This window comes from Oxyura jamaicensis, chromosome 2, assembly GCF_011077185.1.
Source record: "Oxyura jamaicensis isolate SHBP4307 breed ruddy duck chromosome 2, BPBGC_Ojam_1.0, whole genome shotgun sequence".
Taxonomy (NCBI): Eukaryota; Metazoa; Chordata; class Aves; order Anseriformes; family Anatidae; genus Oxyura; species Oxyura jamaicensis.
Window position 1 is genome coordinate 106286720 of NC_048894.1, and position 19054 is coordinate 106305773.

The following is a 19054-nucleotide window of genomic DNA, read 5'->3' on the forward strand; positions in this document are numbered from 1 at the left end:
TTGAAAGAAAAAAGAAGATGCAGCGGCTGTGAGAGATGAAGCTGAGGGATGGACAGCAGATGAGCAGAGGGACTAGCCATCCTGCATGCCCTGTTATTTGGATATTGCTGTCGATATGGTAGGAGTTACTCTGTGGTGCCCTCTTTCATCTCATCTGGTACAGCAGAGCACCACAGAGTTCCCAGACTCCTGATTTTGCCGTTATTCCTCCCAGACATCTCACGGCCTGTTTCCCAAGCCTCCAGTCTTTAGGCCTCCCAGCTCCGTACTCCTCCTGCTTCAATCTGTGACCATTCTCAGGCTGCTGATCTTCTCATCAGAGAGCAATCCACATCTCCACTTCCACCACACCTTCCTCCTAGTCTGGCCCAAACCTATTCTCAGCTAAGTGTTCTTAGACCTTCCACAGTTCATGCCTTGCTCTCCTGCCCCAAGCCCTTTTTGCCCACATGGTTTATCCTCTTGTCTCCGTACCACAATCTTGCCCCCTCTCAATCTGCCATCCACTACTTCCAGCCTCTTCTTCCCATCCCACCTTCACTAAGTCACTCCAGTCTTCCCATTCCAAGTTTTTCAGTTCTTTTATACCCCCAGCTTCAAACCTCCTTTTTCAGGCTTTCTTGGCTCACTGGGAGCTAATTCAAGGCTTCGTAGTGTTTTTGATTTCCTGGGCAGAAGAACCAGGCATTTATGAGAGCTGGTTCAGTGCTACTGCAGGGATGGGAGTGGTAAAAATGGACCTGGGAGGCAGAGCCAGGGGAAGGATGCTGGGAAAATGCTTTTGAGGGAGCCAGGGTGGGAATGGGAACTGGTTCTCACCAGAGGCACCTGCTCAGCCCCTTCAAGTTGACACCATTCCACATAAACCCCAACTATTTCTCCAGGCTATCAACTCAATAGCCAGGGCTCAGGTGTAGGCAGCCGCCTGCCCAGGTCATCACCTCCTTGGCTTGTGCCAGCTGTCATGGTCCCTGCATTGCTGCTTGTGCTCCCTGCTCCCCTGCCTCCTTTCCTGTGCCCTTAGGGCTCTGAGAAACCTTCCCAGGTGGGATGAGGCACGGGAGTCTGCCAGCAGAGGAAAGGAACTTGTCTGAGGAAAAACAGAGGTATGGTGGGTCCAGCCCCTCCACTTCTAACATAGTCTATGGATGAGTAGGCCACAGAGCTTTAAAATTGCCTTGTTCTAGGGTTTGTTTATTTTTAATTTTGCATCTGAAGTTCCATCTCTTATGAAGAGACAAAAATCTGTTACTCGGTAACCTTCTGACCACAAACGAGGACAAAGAAAGGAAGGCTCTCAGAGACACATGCCCATGCTTGTGTTTCCTGTTAGGGAACTGGTGACAAAAAGCTGGTCACCCAACTCACCCATGATACCTATCTGTTGTAATAAAGCTCAGGGGGTTTCTGAAGTTCCAGGTACAGAGATTCTGTCACTGTACCAGTTCCTGTTTTTCTTCTGGCATTATAGATGTGCTAGTGCAGTAACAAGGATGACTCCAGCGAACAGTTGCACTTGAATTCTTCCTAAAGATGGTCTCCAAAATGACTTGACTAAGTTTTTAAAACCTTTACGTTAAATGCCAAGGGAAAATAGTAATTTCTTTTAACCTTTCCTCAGGCACATTGCATAAATTAAAGAAAAGAGAGAGATAAACAACTGATTTACTATAGGAAGGGCAAAACCTACACCTGCACATTTTTTTTGGTTGGGCTGATTTTAGTGCATCTTTTCTTGCTATATACAAATATTACAACTTTATTGTACTTTTATATTCCTGAACAGGTAGTTGCGGTAAGAAAATATGTTCTGACCTTAAAATACATCTGGAAAAAAAAAAAAAAAAAAAAGGAAGATATGACCCTCAACTTGTTTCCTGCATAGTAAAAATGTTTGACTTGAGGGGGGTCAAATTGTTCGCATACAGCCTGTGTGCAAACATATCACACAAACAGGAACCTCTCTAAATGCAACGAAGAAGAGGAAGCATTTCTAGCAAACCTGGTCGTGTCTCAGCTACGACAGGATCAGTGGTATCCGATGGTTTCCCAACACCAGCCTGGTTTGTTGCCCGCACACGGAACACATAGCTCACACCTTCTGTTAGGCCACCAATCTGCAGGAAGCAAACACACGTGCATGGTTTATTACAAAACACTGATTTCCATTTCACATTTCTTACAGTTCTAGTCTGAATGCTTGACAATTTTATTTCCTTTCTTTTTTGTTTTGCTCTTTTTCTAGTTGACAGGTATTTCTTCCTCATTTTTTTTCTCAGATTGAGTGGCATGACTAATCTGTTTGTTTTGCTCTTTCCTTGTATGCATAGCTAACATTTAGCCAGTGTCATAACTGTCATTGATTTATTTATAAAAGGAGCATTGTTGTATTATTATTGGAACAGGATGTTTTTAACTCATGTCCGCTGACCTCTGGAACAGGACAGTCTTACTGCAGGTAAATTCTGGCTCTTAAAAACAAAATTATCAGGGTAAAATGTCCCAGTCACGCCCATCTAGAATCAGAAAGGCACTTAACCCTATGCTTCTACACTTTGTAGTGACTTGAGCAATCTTAATAATATTCTAACACCTGCAAATGCTCCTTTAAAACATGTAATGTCTTCTAAATGTTCTGAAAAGCACAAAAGTAGTGAAGCCACTTCAGATACATCTCTGGAATTGAGATACAGCTGATCCCTTATTTAGAAGTCATTCCACAAAATGATATAGTGGAAAAAGCTTGGGCTTTACTTGCCATGAAATGTGTAGAGAGAGTACTTTGTGTTAGACAGAATCACTTGCCACTTTATCACAAAATCTCTTTTCATGTCATATGTTCTGTGTAGTGATGCCTACCTTACCCTTTAGGCAAGCAAATGCTAGGGATGTCTCCTGTATTATAAGAGTGATAAGTAGTTTTAGGAGTGTTTCCTTTTGCTTTTAGGCTTCTCATACCATATCCTCTTGTAAGTCACCACCATGTCTGACTACACATTCATTATACATGTGTATCCTAGTGTTTCATTAAATGGAACCATGATCAATGTAAGATGATGCTATTTATGACTGAATTCCTCAAGACTCTACTGTTATACTTGTATTTGAATCTTAAACTATTTTACCTTCAAGAATTTCTTTTGAAGTGGCTTCTCATTGACACTTCTCCAATGTTCCTCCTTTGCTTCAGTTTCCTTCATGTCAATGTAATAACCAGCTATAGGACTACGACCAGTATAAACTGGTTCCTTCCACAGTAACACTAAAGAGTCCTTCCTGACTTCTGTGTATGTGACATCATGAGGTGGCCCTGAAAGGTAAGAGTGAAAATTGGAGTTGTGTTATCAAAAGAAAGCCCAAAGGGACTAATGCGTAAGTCTTCAAAAACCAAAACCAGACTCCGCATTGCACACCCATACCTGACACAACAGGTGCAGTTCCATTGTCAGATCTGGACCAGATATGAATATGACCTATACCTAATAAAAAGACTAGCCCCAAAAACAATCCAAATTTTTGAGATTTGGTATCTTGATCAAATATCCATGAACAAACAGAAATGACAAATAATCTCTAAAGTCGGGGAAATAAGTTAATTATTAAGCTGACATGCTGCTTCAAGGACTGTTCTAAAGTCCACTGAAGTCAATGGAGATTGTTTTCATTAATTTCAATGAGTGTTAAAAGGTTAGAGATCTGGCCTTGAAGCAATATGTTTACACACAGGTTACAGGACTTCATTCTTCTCTGCCTTGTCCCTTAGACAGGTGTTTATGTCTACCATTTAAACTAGGAAGACACAGTACAGAACCCAAGCAGGAAATGTAAAGAAAATACAAGCTGCTTGTAAATTGCTCCTGGTTACATGGGGATTATTTAATGCCTAAGTGCAAGTGCATTAAAAAAAAGTGATGGAGATTTAGGCCCGGGTATGAACTTCAGAGCCCATTGACTCCCATGGAACTGAAGAGATTGAGAATTTGTCCAAGAGCACCTTGTGGCTGGCAGTAACCTCAACACCCCACTCAGGATCCTACCAGGTACAGCAATGGTCCATTCTTCACATTTGAAGGGCTGACTGGGTAGGGAGGGTGTCCCAACCCCAGCCAGGTTTGCTGCAGCCACCTGGAACTGGTACACCATGTTTTCCTTCAGGTTTTGTATCTGCAGAACCAATAAAATGGTACTTATTAACTTTGGTTTTAGGAGAAAGTCACAATGACGATTATTCAGCATATGAGCATGCTTTTAATTGCCTGAAGAGATGAAAGCTTTATTGACATCGTACATAAGGGGATAACTCTCCTGCCTTTCCTTTTTTGTTGGTAGAATGTCCATGAGTGTTCTTAGCATGCTCAAACTCTAAAACCCTGTTCCTATTGAAGACATTTTGGTTGTCAGGGAGGGAGCAGGGTATTGCTCAACAGGTATACTAATGTCTTGTGATACAGAGCAAGTTCACTTCAGGCAAGGGTTGTCCTTGCAGCAGGGTGAAACCCAGTCCTGGCATTACTTTACAATTGTAAAGCAGCTCAGCTAGGTTGTAGCTAGCAATGTACCTCTAAATTGGGTCAAGAACTAATCACGAAAGCCAGCTGGCACAGAGCTGGTTCCACCCCCACTAAGCACTGGGGTAGGTCCACCAAGCCCAGTAGGAATGCCACTTGTTGTGAGGGCCTGACTTACAAAAATTTAGGCTATGTCCAGAGGAATGAATTCATAGATGACAGTTGGTGCCAGAATAACAGATAAGTTTGCAAACAATTTTGCTGAGAAGTTTAACAAAATTATTTAAATTTTATCATCCATATGCTTCTCTATTCTTTACTGAGTTACTTGTTAAACAAGAGGATTCATGCAATAAGGTTAACAATGTGGACATTGCACTAAACGTATACATAGAATTTCTGTGAACAGACAATTTTTATCACCTTGAACAAACACTAACAAGAAAGCTAGTAGAACGATAAGAGTATTTCACTGCACTATGGAATTTCTGTAGTACAAGAAGCTACAGCTTCCATAACACATTAACTATCCTACATAAAACCCCTGCTTTAATACCATCTGTTAGTTTTCTGAGGTCACTATTACTAGTGTAATAATGTCCATTATTTGTGTACCACGTTTCAAGCAAAGACTCTTAAAAACCTTAGAGTAAATAAAACAAATAGTTTAATATGATTCTTAATATACTTAAGGTATGTTTACATGAGAAGACACAACAGAAATATGTACCATGTAAAAGTACATATGTAAAAGCCTCTGAACAGTAATCTGCGCATTGAATCATAATTCATCTTAATCTTTGAGATCTCTTTTGGAAATGTTGTTCACATCCCCAGCCACAGCAGAAGTTGACCTCTTACCCTGTATGCCCTCTCACTGATGGCCTTAATGTTGGCCTCCATCCATTTCCCAGGGACGCCACCAATCACTTCACGATAGTTCACGTAGTAGCCGGTAATTTCAGTTCCACCGGTGACTTTGGGTTGTTTCCATCCTAGTGCCATCGAGTCACGAACACTCTCAAGTACCGTGATGTCATAAGGTGGAGATGGAGCAGCTGTTTCAACATAAACAATGCATAAGTAGAAAGTAATGTTTCAACAGGCAGACAGGTATTTGGTTACCATATTCAGGTGGCCCCCATCGTGCATTTCCAGGTTAGGAGAATATTTGCATGGTTGGGGGAAGTTTCGCTGAAATGAGAAATGCAGAATAAAAGCTTCCATAAACCAAATGTAAAAACCCAAAATGCATGGAAATTAATTTTCAAAATCATTTTTTTTTTTTTTTTGAGAAGCAAGCTGATACATAGTGAAAGAATGTGTTGCAATTGCAGCTCTGATGTAAGTGATGAGGAATTGCTTTAAAACCGTGAAAAATGAGGAACTAAAACTAACATTACAAGAAAAGTTAAAAGTTGGAGATGCAATGATTTGTTTTCTTTTGCTGAAAGTGAACCTTTTTTCACATACATAATATTTATTGTAGCTCATTTGTTTAATAGGCTCACATTCTTCACTTCACAGAATGTAGCTTATCTGTTTTATTTTCGTCATTAAATTTACACACTGTGCAAATTTTATCATTGCACCCTTCATGTCATCTTACCTTAATGAAAGGAAGCATGATCACAGGCACTGTAGACTGACCAGAAATGGAACATGTCTGTTACTGGAACTTACTTTCGAAAATTTGCAGCATTATCCTCTTTTTTTTTTCTTTCTTTTTATTTATTTATTTATTTATTTATTTATTTTAATACTTTTTAAAAATACAGAAATCATTAACTTCATCCCAACCCATTTTCTTATAATGCTTTCTCTATATCTATTGGGGTAATATTTGCCCACACTCAGTGTATCACATACCAGTTAAGAGCACTGTTTGTGACATTCAGGTTCTAATTTTGATGGAAATCCTTCATCACATATGTTTCCCTTTGTCTTTGGTGTTTTATCATAGAGTCAGCTAGCCCCAGGTGCCCGTAGTTTGTTGGCTACAAGCTTTTTGGATCTCACTTCATAAATCTCCCATGGCATGGGAGGTGAACTAAATTAGTTCACTGGCCAGGTACCAGGACTTAAATGAAACTCAAGCTCCATATTTCTTAGGCATGATGGGTGTTTAGGCGTTGACAACATAAAATGTGATTTTGTCCATGTGTCTTCGACTTAATAGGTATACCTCATTATGTATTTCCATCAGTCAGAAATACAACACAACGATCATTAGCACTGCATCTCAGAGGCTAAGCTGTAGCTTAGGTATAAATCCCCAAAGGATCTTCATGTACCTTAGCACAACATAGATTTTCATGCTTACCATCATAACCAGATTTTGTTTCCTTCATACACACATAACCCAGAGACTAGTTAAGAAGACTCCTAACAGAGAACAAATTATGGATGTGATATAGAAATCATACAGTATTGGATACATTAATATGTACTCAGACAAGCTATTAAATTAGTAAATGGGTATATATGTTTCACTTTCAATAGCTACTAAGTTTGTGAAGCGGTCTCTGATAACATTACATGCATAATGACCTTAATGGAGAGTCGAGAACATAATTAATAGGTCTGCTGGAAGATGCATCACTGGAGAGAATGTTCATTTGCGGCGTGGATGAGCACAAGTTGCAACCATTCAAAGTGGATATACCAGACCTGTGAAAGCTATTTATTTATTAACTCTCACCTACATCTTTCTTCTTTGTCACTTTTTCCAGTGTCAAAGGATCCCCGGGTCGAGACTTACTTGCCTGCTTAGCAGCAACCTTTTGTGGTGCAGATGTGACAGCGTCCTTAACCATTTCTCTCATGTTATTTTCTCCTGTACTGCCCAGTTTGTCAGAGCTACTGGGTAGCGGGTCTCTATTAAATTTAGCATTGCATTTTAGCAAAGCATCTGTGTCAAATATAGGCTGGGAGGACTCATGCATGCCTTCCCAGCTGGTAGTGCAGTCTGTTAGTCCGCCAGCTTTACCACTCAGTTCAGGACACACACCATGAAGCAGTCCTCCCCCTATAATTGCCAGAAAACAGCAAAGACATTTTTAATAAGAATACATTATTTTTTCTTCATTTACTCAACAGAGTGAAGAAATGCAAACAGTGAACAATACAGCCAATATGACAAATCATGGTTTTTATGGACAAAAAGCTAAGCACAGACTCACAGAAATTTGAAATGCATAGCTCTCAAACTCCTCACAAATTATGTTCTTCTAATAATGTCTAATTTTAAGAGCAGAAGAAAAATGAAAAGTTAATGGTAGTCTTCACTTGCTATAATTATTTTAGTATTAGATCTTCCAAGTCATATTTTGATCCTTTTAACATGATCTCACAAAATTGCCTGGGGCCATATCTCTCTGCTCTATGGCTGAGAATTATGCAATTTCAATACAAATGAGAGTGAGAATGTTGCAGACACACAATTTGTTCTAGTCCAATGATCTCATTAATCCTTATGGATTAGTTCAGGCAGTGGCAAACAGAAATAACTCATTAACAAAGGGAGAACACACAGGGTTATAGAAGGTTTGCAAAAAGCATACTACATTTTTTATTAGGTTTAGGTGTGGAAAAGCACGTTTCTCAGGAGTTGCCTGTATATGGGATGGTGTGCGTTAGAGGTGATAAATACCGCATTATAGGATCAGAATGACATTCCTTTTTCCAGGATGACTATGAAGTGAACTTCGCAGTGATCTGCAGTGGTTCACAAGAAACACCTGGAGAGGACTGAATGGTGAAGGTGAATTGTCTACTAGAGTGCAGTAACAGTGAAAGTGTGACTGTGAGGCAGTAGATAGACTCTATAGAGAAAGCATTATTTGTGGACAGCATTGTAAACCAAAACAATCAATTACAAATAAACGCTGAGAACATCTTTACTTTTAAGATGTATATTATATATATATATATATTTACCATTGAACAGAGTAATGGGAAATAACTTACCAATGGCTGCTTGCACCTCTATAGGCTCTGAATCCTGGGAAAATTCACTGAGTCCAGCTGCATTAACAGCTCTGACTCTGAAAATGTACTTCTCGCCATTGGTGAGCCCATGGCAAATGAATCTAAAGCAAACCAATGAAGAAATACTTAGAGAGTATTATGAAGAAAATAAAAATTTTATGGGGAATGGAGAAGTATTTCTGCTGTAAAACTTATTGTGCTTTCTGAAAACTGAGGATAAAAAATGAACCTGGCAACTTATGTGAAGGTCAGAGAATGCAGAATGTATCTAAGCACCTCATTCACACAAATAGGATAATGTTTAAATTCATGTCTCTTTAGATACATCCCTTTTTACCAATACTCTTGCCTGCCTAAGACTATACAAGTTCTTCTGTTACCAAAGGGCCTACCTATCTTACCTATCTTACTTTTGCTGATGTATAAAATCCATACTTCTTAATGGAAACAATACAAAAATCTTCAGAGACAAGATAATTTATATTTGCATGTGGGATAGCTTCATGACGTAAGTAAAAGACAGCTGTAGCACAAGTTTCCATCCTATCATTCACTTCCAATCAGAAGGGAAAAACTTTAGCATTCACAGATATTACAGGGCATTCTATAAGAGCTAAAAAAAAGTATCCAAATATTTATTGCACTTCTTGGTTCTACAATCTAAGTCAGACAAACTCTTGTACTATAATATTTTTTTCTGTTGTCTTACATAATGATAGCATAAAAAAACATGTTTTTGTTTTGTTTTTCTGGCACCCACCATGAAAAAAAAAAAAAAAAAAACACATAATGTCCCAAGACAGAAAATGTTTAGTTTGGAAAAAAATGTGTTTTGGAAGTTTCAAGTTTTTACTCTAAAAATACATTTATTTTTTCAATATTTATTTTAAGTGTATTTTACTTCACATTCTTTTATTTCACCCTTCTTCATAATTTTATATTCTGCACTTACAGTGCTGGCATCTTGCAATGATGACCAGCAGCAAAAATAGTGTGGGACATAAAATATATTCCAAAAATCAAAATTTTACTAGGGGGGAAAATTAAAACCTGAATCAAAATTTTCAGAACAGAATTTTCACTACCCATTCTACCAGACTTTTCCAAAGCATTTGCTTTCATCTGGATTTGTGAAGAAAACAATGCAGAACATCAAAATGTACTGTAGCAAGTAATCTTTGAGCTGCTACATCTAATGCTTTGAGACTGACTCAGCCAGAAAACCAACAGTTAACAGACAGCCCGTTCTTGTCTGTATCTTATATTATATTGTATAGAATATAAACGCAGTGGTAGGAACCTAAACAGTGCAGTTACATAGCAAGATACAGTAATTCAAAACAATATTTTTATTTCCAAGGTGAATAAAGACCACGTTTTATATTCTGGAATAAGCACATAGAATAAAACTTCACCAACACTTACATGAAACACTATATGAAAGTAAATAATATTCATAGAATCATAGACTCAATTAAGTTGGAGGAGACCTCTAAGATCCTACCACCACATGCAGCTTAAGAGCGTTCATTAATATCTTGATAATTGCAAATGAAAGAGTAGTTAGAAAGTAATATTGCTAGCATGCTATAATCCACATTGCCTCCTGACATGCTAGATATACAGTCCCATAAATGTTTACAGCAGTCTTCCAAATGAAGGACTTTGCTTCCAAACATTATGCAGTTTAGTTTTCCATATTTGTAAGTTCACTCATTCCTCACTGTACTGTTTTTCATCAAGCTGATAGATTGTACAATAGCTAGAACTAGTGAGTTGTTTCTCTGGGTGGTTGGAAATCACATAAATCCAAGCAATCAATCAATCAAAAACAAACAAGCAAACAAAACCCCCCAAAAACAGTGATGACAGTCTCCATGCTTTCAAATCCATTACCTTGTGCCTTTCACTGGATTGTTGTTGCATGGTTCCCAATGACCAGATCCAACCACACTTGATTCAATGTAGTACCCAACCAGCTCCTTGGCATCTGGGGGTTCTGTCCAAGTGACAACAACGGAGGTGTCGGTATTCCTAGTTGGCATAATACGGCCAGGAGGTTTGGGGATATCTGTGGGAGAGAAACAGAAATAAATTAATGACCAACCAGTCAAATTTAGCAAATAAAAAAATGACATTCTGTTCTTGACTGTATTAGCGCAACTAACACTCTTTTAACCCCCCTAAAATCTGCTGCGATCTCAAGCAAGTAATCTAGTACAACATGACAGGATCAATAGGTTCAAGCTTTTGGTGATGAGGTTCCTCACGTCTCCATTGTCTACAGTTCAGGGCATTTCCTTCAGATTAAATTTAGGTTATTTCTCTGTGCTGAACATCTGCACCAGAGATGTCATCTGGAGCTTTCTAAAAGGGAAAAAGAGTCAGGTGCCCTTTGAAGGATTCTGTACAACTCACAGAAGTCAGAAACCAATGCCCCTATTAAATAGCAAAATGCATCTTAAGTAGTTTCTGAAGAGAGCTGTTTTACTCTTCTTCTTAAGGAATTGTAGTTCATGTGTGTCAAACTGTTCTGTGAGCTGAACCAGTATGAGGTAAACAGAGATGACCTGGGACTCAAATCTGCATTGCTGTTCTGAAAAAAAAATGCTCATGCAGACAAAGCTGCTATGTAGCTAGTAGACAAGCTACTAATGCTTTACTGTGGTGAACATCTGGGATTTTCTTCCACTAGAAATAGTTTCTGCATCCATATAAGTATTTAAATCTTCACTTTTGTTTGATTTGGCAAACAAGGAAGGTTAAACTCTGCTAATGTCTGGGCTTATTTTCAATAAAGACTCTAAGTAAAACAGAACAGTTTTGTCCTTTCTTAAGTTTTCATTTTCTTCCATTGTTTGAGTCTTTACAGTTCTTGGCATTATTATTTGCAGCTTAATTCCTTTGGTTTCTATCTGCCATTTGACTATATGTTAGAGGTTCAATGACCCAATTCAAAATTATCCTAACTAAAGGGAATATATCACTGACTTCTCTTCATATTTGATTTAGCAGCTGGACAGCTATCTTCAAGCAAAATAATTACATCATAAACTGAAAAGATGTCATGAAGGTAACTTAATACTTATGACCCCACACTTACCAAGTTTGTCGTCCACCACAGTGGCTTCAGTTGCTTCTGAAGGCTCGCCAATCCCAGCTGAATTGCAACAGCGAACCCAGAAGCAGTAGGATTTGCCTTCAGCCAAATCAAAAACTGCAAAGCGAGGAGACTTCACAGGGATCTCAGTGTTCACCCTTTGCCACTCCTCAGTGCCAGCAACGCACTGCAAACAAAGAAAAAACTTTTGCAACGAAACTCTCTGAACAATGAGAATTTAACCTGACAAGGCTTTCTACATGGACCACCAAATGCACATCTGACATGGAAAACAATGAGTCATGTTCCTGGTTTCGGCCATTCCACAGAATAAGGTGTATTTCAGAGCTTATGAATCTGCCAGATGTCCACCTACTCCAGAAATCACACATACAAGCTTACTGCTTTTAATATATCAAAGATAAACACTTTTCCACAGCAAGGAAGTGATGTTGCTATCAACTGTATTCAGTTCTGTATCTTACCCTATAGACCACCCTCAAAAGAAGTTCTGTAGTCATTCAACATCATCCAGAGAACAAAACTCTAATATTACCACATTGCTTCTAGATGCCATTGTGCCACTCCTGAGAATGTTTTTGGGAGACTTCCAGAATTAATCAGAATTAATTAATCTGACTTCCATTTTCCAGGGGAAAAAAAAATAAAAAAGCATGTGCATTTTATTTGTGAATTGTTTTTATTTCTGTTGCTAGAAGCTCTACATACCATGGTCACTTGTACTGCTAATATTAACAATTAACATTTGCCTTACGTTAAAGATAATTTCAAATAATAGGTCCTGTTTCTGAGGGATTTCAAATTCTCAGGAGAACATTATCTCAATACGTGACATTAATGTGCGGTACTCAGCATGCAATAGGTTATCAAAAAGCTTTCTTATATGGAAACTCAAAATTCATATATTCATCCTCTCTGAGACTGTTGCTAAGTGAAACTCATTTATTTAGACTAGATTTCATAAGAGAGATGAAAAACACATAATGGGAAGATATTTATATCTCCCATGATGACAGCTCTAGAGTGATAGGGAAAAGCACAGATAAAAAGTTAGTGGGAACCATGAGATACTAGTGAAATGGTGGTGATGAAGATCTTTCTAGGCTATCAGCCATGTGAAAAACAGCTCAGAAAAGCAGGACATTGAAATTAAACATGTTTCTGTTCTAGAAAAAGAAAAATTGTCACCTTTGTTGAGTTGGTGAAGCAAATGGAAAGTTAATGCAGACAATAAATATGAAAAGGCATCTGGAGAAGAAAGTGCTGATGCCAAGAAACTCTCTCACAGAATGCCTCCATCCAAAATGTTAACAGTCTGTCCCACAAGACAAGCTTCATTTATACAAATGATATATATACAGCTCTGATTTTGCACTGTGCTTAGAGTGGGTTTGCCAGGCTACCTACCCTATGGCCAGTCAATGACACAGTTCATGAAAGGCTATTACAGTGTGTGACACATTCTACATCCATTTTCATAACTATCATCTGTCTTTTCCTCCTACTTTATCTTAGTCTATACCAACAATTATGTCAATGAACTTCTGGTTCTAGCCTGAGTTTGAAAGTGGAAATGAAATTCCAGAAAAGCCAGCAAAGCCAGAAAAGCCAGCAAAGAAAATGTTAAAGTGGATTGCCACAACGTGATTCTGATTTTCTCTGCTTTTACCTTTTCCACAAAGTACATGATACCCTCATGGCCCCGCTGTCCAGGAGGTTTCCAGCTAAGCACAACATAGTTCTTTGTGGCTTCAATAACCTGGAGGTCTGTAGGTGGACCAGGAACAACACCCTCTGAAGTACAGGGGAGAAGAGTAGGAAATGGAAATGAGTATGAATTCCTTCATATTTGTATCAGAATCTGTGCTGTGATTATAGGACAGGTATTAACATATCTTGGCACCTGATATTTTTAGAAAACATAGTATTTAAATTAATCTATATACTGGTTTTAAATGTCCTTGTTTTAATGTTAAACGTGTTTATTTATTAAGTCCTGAATAACGAAACTTAAAGCTGGAGTTGTTCAAGGTTGAGTGACTCTTGAGAACAACGAACTCTGGGTGTGTGCCAAAGTCCACTGAACTCAATGGAAGTTTTTCTAGTTACTCAGCCAGACTTCTGTAGGTAAAAGGGCTGTGTTTACCTGCAGGTTCTTCCTCAGTGACAATAATCTGTCCTGTCCAGGGAGCGGAAGGGTGACCTAAAACAGATGTCATAGAGAGGATGGAAATGAGAACTTTCAGGAACTTTTGAAATATTGAGCAAACTGACTCCTTTGTGGTTCACAACTAACATTTGCAAGATTCACATGAGCTCAGTTCTTGGTGACTGCTGTGACTGTTACTCATGTAAGGATAGTCAAACCTAGTTTAAAGTAGTTCTGCAATCAATATATCAAGAAAAAATTAATAAACAGTGGCATATATTCCTTGCTGAAATTTCTCTGAAGTCACTTAAGCAACAAGCAGAGGTATTTAGCTCACTCAGTTAATTGTTTTTAGAGAATTGACTTCATTTTCCACACTCCGTTCATTTGGTTTACAAGCTCACTCATTAAAGAAAGAGGCAAGGCTGCTCTTCATCTTTTTTTAACTCACTTTCCCTCACATTTCCAGCTTTCAGAACAAGGGTCACAGTCACAGACAGAAATTGCTCAGCCTGACTGCACACACCAACTTGATATGCTTTGGGTGGCTCTCTCAGTGCCTTTGCATTATCATATTATCGCAATTACATAGCTCAATGCTGTCAGCCAGGTCAATGCATTTTCAGAGATAATTTTTGCAACTGCTGTTCTCCACCTCCATGTGCTTCACCTTACATTGGCTTATTTGTTTTGGAAATTAGAGTAGAGATGGAGCAGATGAGGAGAAAAGTGGATCATGAGGGAGAAAAGGAGATGCAACAGGCCACCAAAATCAGACTCCCTCTCCTGAGACAGCTTCCACACTCCCAGATTTCAGGTTTCACCTGTGCGACCACAGTATTTCCTAGTAGTGTCAAACCTGGCCATTTTAACTAGTAAAACTTCAGAGATGAGTAGAAATACCTGGATTTCAGGCATGTGGTTTTGGGATGTGGGTAGAGAAGGGGATTTTGAAGCAAACTTTTAGTTAAACTCCTCACCAAGGCCTTTGTGCCTAGGACATCGCCATGCTACAGGAAAAATACCCTCGACTTGTAAAAAGTTAACTGTTAAGCAAAGAGCTTGGGATCAATAATCTGTTGGGCTGCCCTGATATTTTGCTGATGTTATTGCAAGACTTTGGTCATCCCATGAGCACAGAATCAGCCGCCCTTGCCTGTGGTACAGAGAGACACTATTCACAGGATCCACTCAGCTATTTTGCTGGTGGAACAAAAGCAAGTCTCTTCAGGCAATTTACTCTCCTGTGCCTTTTCCCTGCTTTCTGCAAGTCAGGAGTGCAGCACTGTAGCCAGCAAAGCCATTCAAGCTGTTGGAGTGCTTTGTGCAAAGAGCACTGAGATGAATCCTTCTTGGCAAACGTCGTCTCCAAAGAATATTTTGTTTTTGCATTGCTCCCTCTAGTGGGATTTTGAAGGTTGCCTTTCAGGCAAGCTGCAAAAACCATGTCTTACTTCTAAGCCTGGCTCTGTCAGCAGGATCCAGGGCAGCCACGGGCTCGGACACCCGGGACGGTAGGCTAATGCCGGCTTTGTTTACCGCTCGGACTCGGAAGATGTAGGAGCGGCCCTCAATCAGACCAGTAACAGGAAAACGGGCGAACTTCACGGGAGTCTCATTGCACTGGGTCCAGTGGGTTGTGCCAACCTCACACCTGAAAAACACAAATGGCAGGAAGGAGTAGTGCTGGGAAGGGGAAAATGCAGACTCCGGGCACCGAGACCTTTACAGTTTCAGCATCTGCTCATGTTCATTGCCTGAAGCAAGCCAGCTTCCCCAGCACTGGTGTCTGCTGGTGACACCAAAACAGCTGCAGGATCAGGGGTCAGGGCCAAAGTGCCACCTGGGTATGCACTGAATCCCCTGCAGCTGTGCTCCGTCTTTCCCGAACTAGGGAGGGGACACAGACAGAACTCACTCCACTGTTCAACGCTTCAAAGTATGCTCTGGGAGGCTTGGGGAGTGTCAGCTTCAGCATAATTGAAGGGACATGAGATATGTGTATCCTTGGCAGTTGCCAGGAGCAAAGCTCATCCTGCATGCACAGTGCCCTACTGTACAGCCAGCAAAATAGCAGGCTTCACGGTGCGTGGAAGCCTCCGTTCAGATTTAATCTGTGACCAACCCAGAGCACAGAGAGCTGTGAATATGACTGAAGTCAGAAACCCAGCTTCAAATTTGAAGAATCTGAAGCCCTGCTTCAGATGCTGCTGTGGTTGCAAATGTTGCAATGACAAGACCCAGTGGGGTGGTGCTCATCCCACTGCTAAGCCTCGCACCTGGCGAGATACAGGTGTTTTTTTTGGCAGAAAGATGAGAACCAGCAGCATGGAGAGAAACAACTCCTGCTCAGGGAGCCAGCAGGAGCCATCACCCCAGGAGCCCTTGTAGGTGGCTTCCCAGCATTCAGCCACATGGTCAGCAGGAAAAGGAACCAGCATATCAGGAGGGGCTTTTTATTGCTGCTGAATTTTTATTGATACCTGCTGAAGTAAATGTTAGGGGGAATCTGAGATTTCTCAGTACATGCAAACTTCTGTTTTCTGGCAAGTGTTGCCTTCTTGCTCAGGGTGGTTTTGTGGTCCAGGTTTCTGCTCGGGATGAAGGATGCCCTAGTTTTAGCTTTAGCACAGACTGTTCCTGCTGCTTTAGGTAGCTTGCTCATGCTGCAATGGCTAGCCTGGCTGAATATTTGAGTGTCTAAATACTTTCCCTGCAATCAAACGCTACCAAAGATGTGCAAATGTATACTCTTTAATGGATTTCTCCTCTGCAAGGCTCTGTGAGGAAGCTGAGTGCTTTCAACACTATTTTCTCAGTAACAGATCCACAGACAGAATTTGCAATTTGCCAGAGGGCAGCGGGGAACATTTCTAAAAGCCCTGAGATTAGTATCCAACCACATCTTCTGGAATCCTATGCTAGAAAGATACCGATTTAATTAGGTGGACCTGGGTGTGTGCTGCAGCTCAAACAACCCAAACGAAGTTGTTTGGTATTGCAGAAATAAAGAGACTGCCTTGCCCCACAGGGCCCACAAAAGGACATGCAGCTGTGGCTGCAGGGCTGAAAGGCAACACTGCGAGGTGGAAAGTAACCTTGGCCACGTGGGGAAATATGCACCACAGACCATGCTTGTATCCATGTATTACCACGACAGAAAATGGGCATTTTCTGCTGGGCAGTTTATACCAAAGCATGGCAGTTGACTTATGGTGATGTGCTGGAGAACAGTAACAGCTTTGAGTTCAGGAGCAAATGCAGGATGAAGGAGGTGAATATGAGAAAAAGCAAAATGCCCTTTGTCTTGCAGTCGTTCTCAGTGCTAACATCCCTCAATAGCCTAGTTCTAAAATGAGATACTATTTTTCAGAGTCTAGTCCCATCTTTTGTTTAGGATTTTGCACAGCATGATTACAGCAGCAACTGACACTCCTGCATTATCAAACCAGCAAACTTACATGTGGATTGAACTGATGTTCAATATTTGATTGTACTAATGTTAGATTTTTTCTCACAAAACAATCTCTTCTTTTTATATATATATAGAGATAGTCTAATATAGCAACACATTTAAGAAGTATACATTTTATATATATGCATATATATATTTACATGCACCTGAGTAAGCCCACAGGAACTCCATGTCACTAATGATGTATCCTATTACTGCAATTCAAACAAATATTACCAGCTCTGAAAAATTCATTGTAAGTCTCAAAATACTAACTGAATTTCTTAAACCTAAAGCTTCTGGAATCCTGTCACTGTGTGACATATTCAGTTTTCATGTTTTTAGAAATTATTTCCAATTCTTATCATTGAATTGAAAAACACGTAAATGCAATTTGCTTGTGAACAAGAAAGCTTGAAAAACAACAGCACATAAAGAAATCCAACTCCCTTTGAAATAATATTTTGCTTTCTGGAACATGGTAACTATTTGGAAACAGGAGGGAGAGTTCTGATCTTGAAGGAGCTGACCCTGTGAGGTACAAACACTATAAAATCCTGAGGCCTTTTGAGCCTCACAAGAATCAGTGAGGGCTCAGCAGTGTCTTGCAGAATCATTTCTGTGTATTTAAACAAACCAGGGCATAATTATTTCCATGAAAGTTAGACCAGGCCCAGCCAATCTAAGACAAAAAGTCATTTTTTTTCTGGCCAGCATGAAGAATGAAAATAGCAATAACCACTTTATCTCAGTCATTTAAATGTGCTTTTAGGTTTTTGAGTTAGAATGCACAGCAGTTTTCCACATCGGTGTGCTTGCTGACCTGTCAATGAAGTATCCAAGGATGGGGTTTCCTCTATCAACAGCCGGCTGCTTCCAGGAAACAATGACATAATCTTTGTTGGCATCTAAGCACTGCACATCCAGTGGTGCGCCAGGGGCTCCTGGGATTTCAGCATCAGCATCTGTGAGGATGGAGACACACATTTCCTAATGTGAACAGCGGTTCTTTCTCAATTAATCTTTAAGGACCAAACTCTGTTCTTTCTCAGCCAAAAAGTTATACTCCTGGCTTCAAAAATCATTTGCTTTTATATTGGTGATGTTGTTCCAGGTTTTGGTTTTCGCAACATTTACAAATGCTTAACGTGTTACAGCATAATGTAAATATAACAGATTTAGGCATTTTAAATAAATATTAGTATCGTGAATTCTGATGAGGTAGCTGCCAGGGACACAGCTGAAGTGAAAGCTTGGCAGACTCTTTATTTACCTCTTATTTTACTTAGATAAGGCTGACATTTTGCCTTGCAGCTGGGCAATAGCTCAATCAAAAGGATTCAATTACTGGATACACAGCACTGCAGTCTAAAAGAAACACATTTCACTTTTGTGATTTCTGCCACATACTTCTAATGCTGATGGGGGAAATATTGCTACATACGACTCTCCCACCAGATCTCATCTGACCCCACAGTGAGAGCTGTGAGGCAAAACTTCTTCTATTCAAATCCTTTTTTTTTTTTTCTTTTTTTAGCTTTTTTTTTTTTTTTTTGGTTTGTTTGTTTGTTTTGTTTTCTACAAGGTCAGCCTCTGGAATGATCAACTTTGTTAAACTACTGTTTGCTGGACATGCAGCCACAGGACAAAGACCTCTGCTGAAGAAAATACCAGTCTGAACAGTGTTCTGTTTTTAAAATGAATTAAATGTCTTATCTTCACACATAGTTCTTCATTGTTTGGTTTGGGTTAGATATGAGCTGAAAAGGTATCAAAACATTTTGAAGATTAATTATATCACACATTTTGGAATATAACCTTTATAAGGATGA

General features: G+C 39.7%; 1 protein-coding gene across 2 annotated transcripts in view; it reads right to left on the minus strand.

Moving 5' to 3' along the window:
- The window catches only part of MYOM1 (myomesin 1), a 72275-nt gene that overhangs the window by 24081 nt on the left and 29140 nt on the right, over positions 1 to 19054 (minus strand). The window contains exons 11-22 of one of the 2 annotated variants that reach the window (XM_035318810.1): positions 18046 to 18187; positions 15223 to 15422; positions 13766 to 13822; positions 13289 to 13413; positions 11602 to 11785; positions 10395 to 10569; positions 8478 to 8599; positions 7270 to 7536; positions 5370 to 5566; positions 4038 to 4164; positions 3126 to 3310; positions 2003 to 2117 (exon numbers count right to left, since the gene is read on the minus strand). In XM_035318810.1, the coding sequence (XP_035174701.1) occupies positions 2003 to 2117; positions 3126 to 3310; positions 4038 to 4164; positions 5370 to 5566; positions 7270 to 7536; positions 8478 to 8599; positions 10395 to 10569; positions 11602 to 11785; positions 13289 to 13413; positions 13766 to 13822; positions 15223 to 15422; positions 18046 to 18187 (1896 nt within the window). The remainder of the gene's footprint in view (positions 1 to 2002; positions 2118 to 3125; positions 3311 to 4037; positions 4165 to 5369; positions 5567 to 7269; positions 7537 to 8477; positions 8600 to 10394; positions 10570 to 11601; positions 11786 to 13288; positions 13414 to 13765; positions 13823 to 15222; positions 15423 to 18045; positions 18188 to 19054) is intronic. The other variant, XM_035318811.1, reaches the window with a different exon arrangement.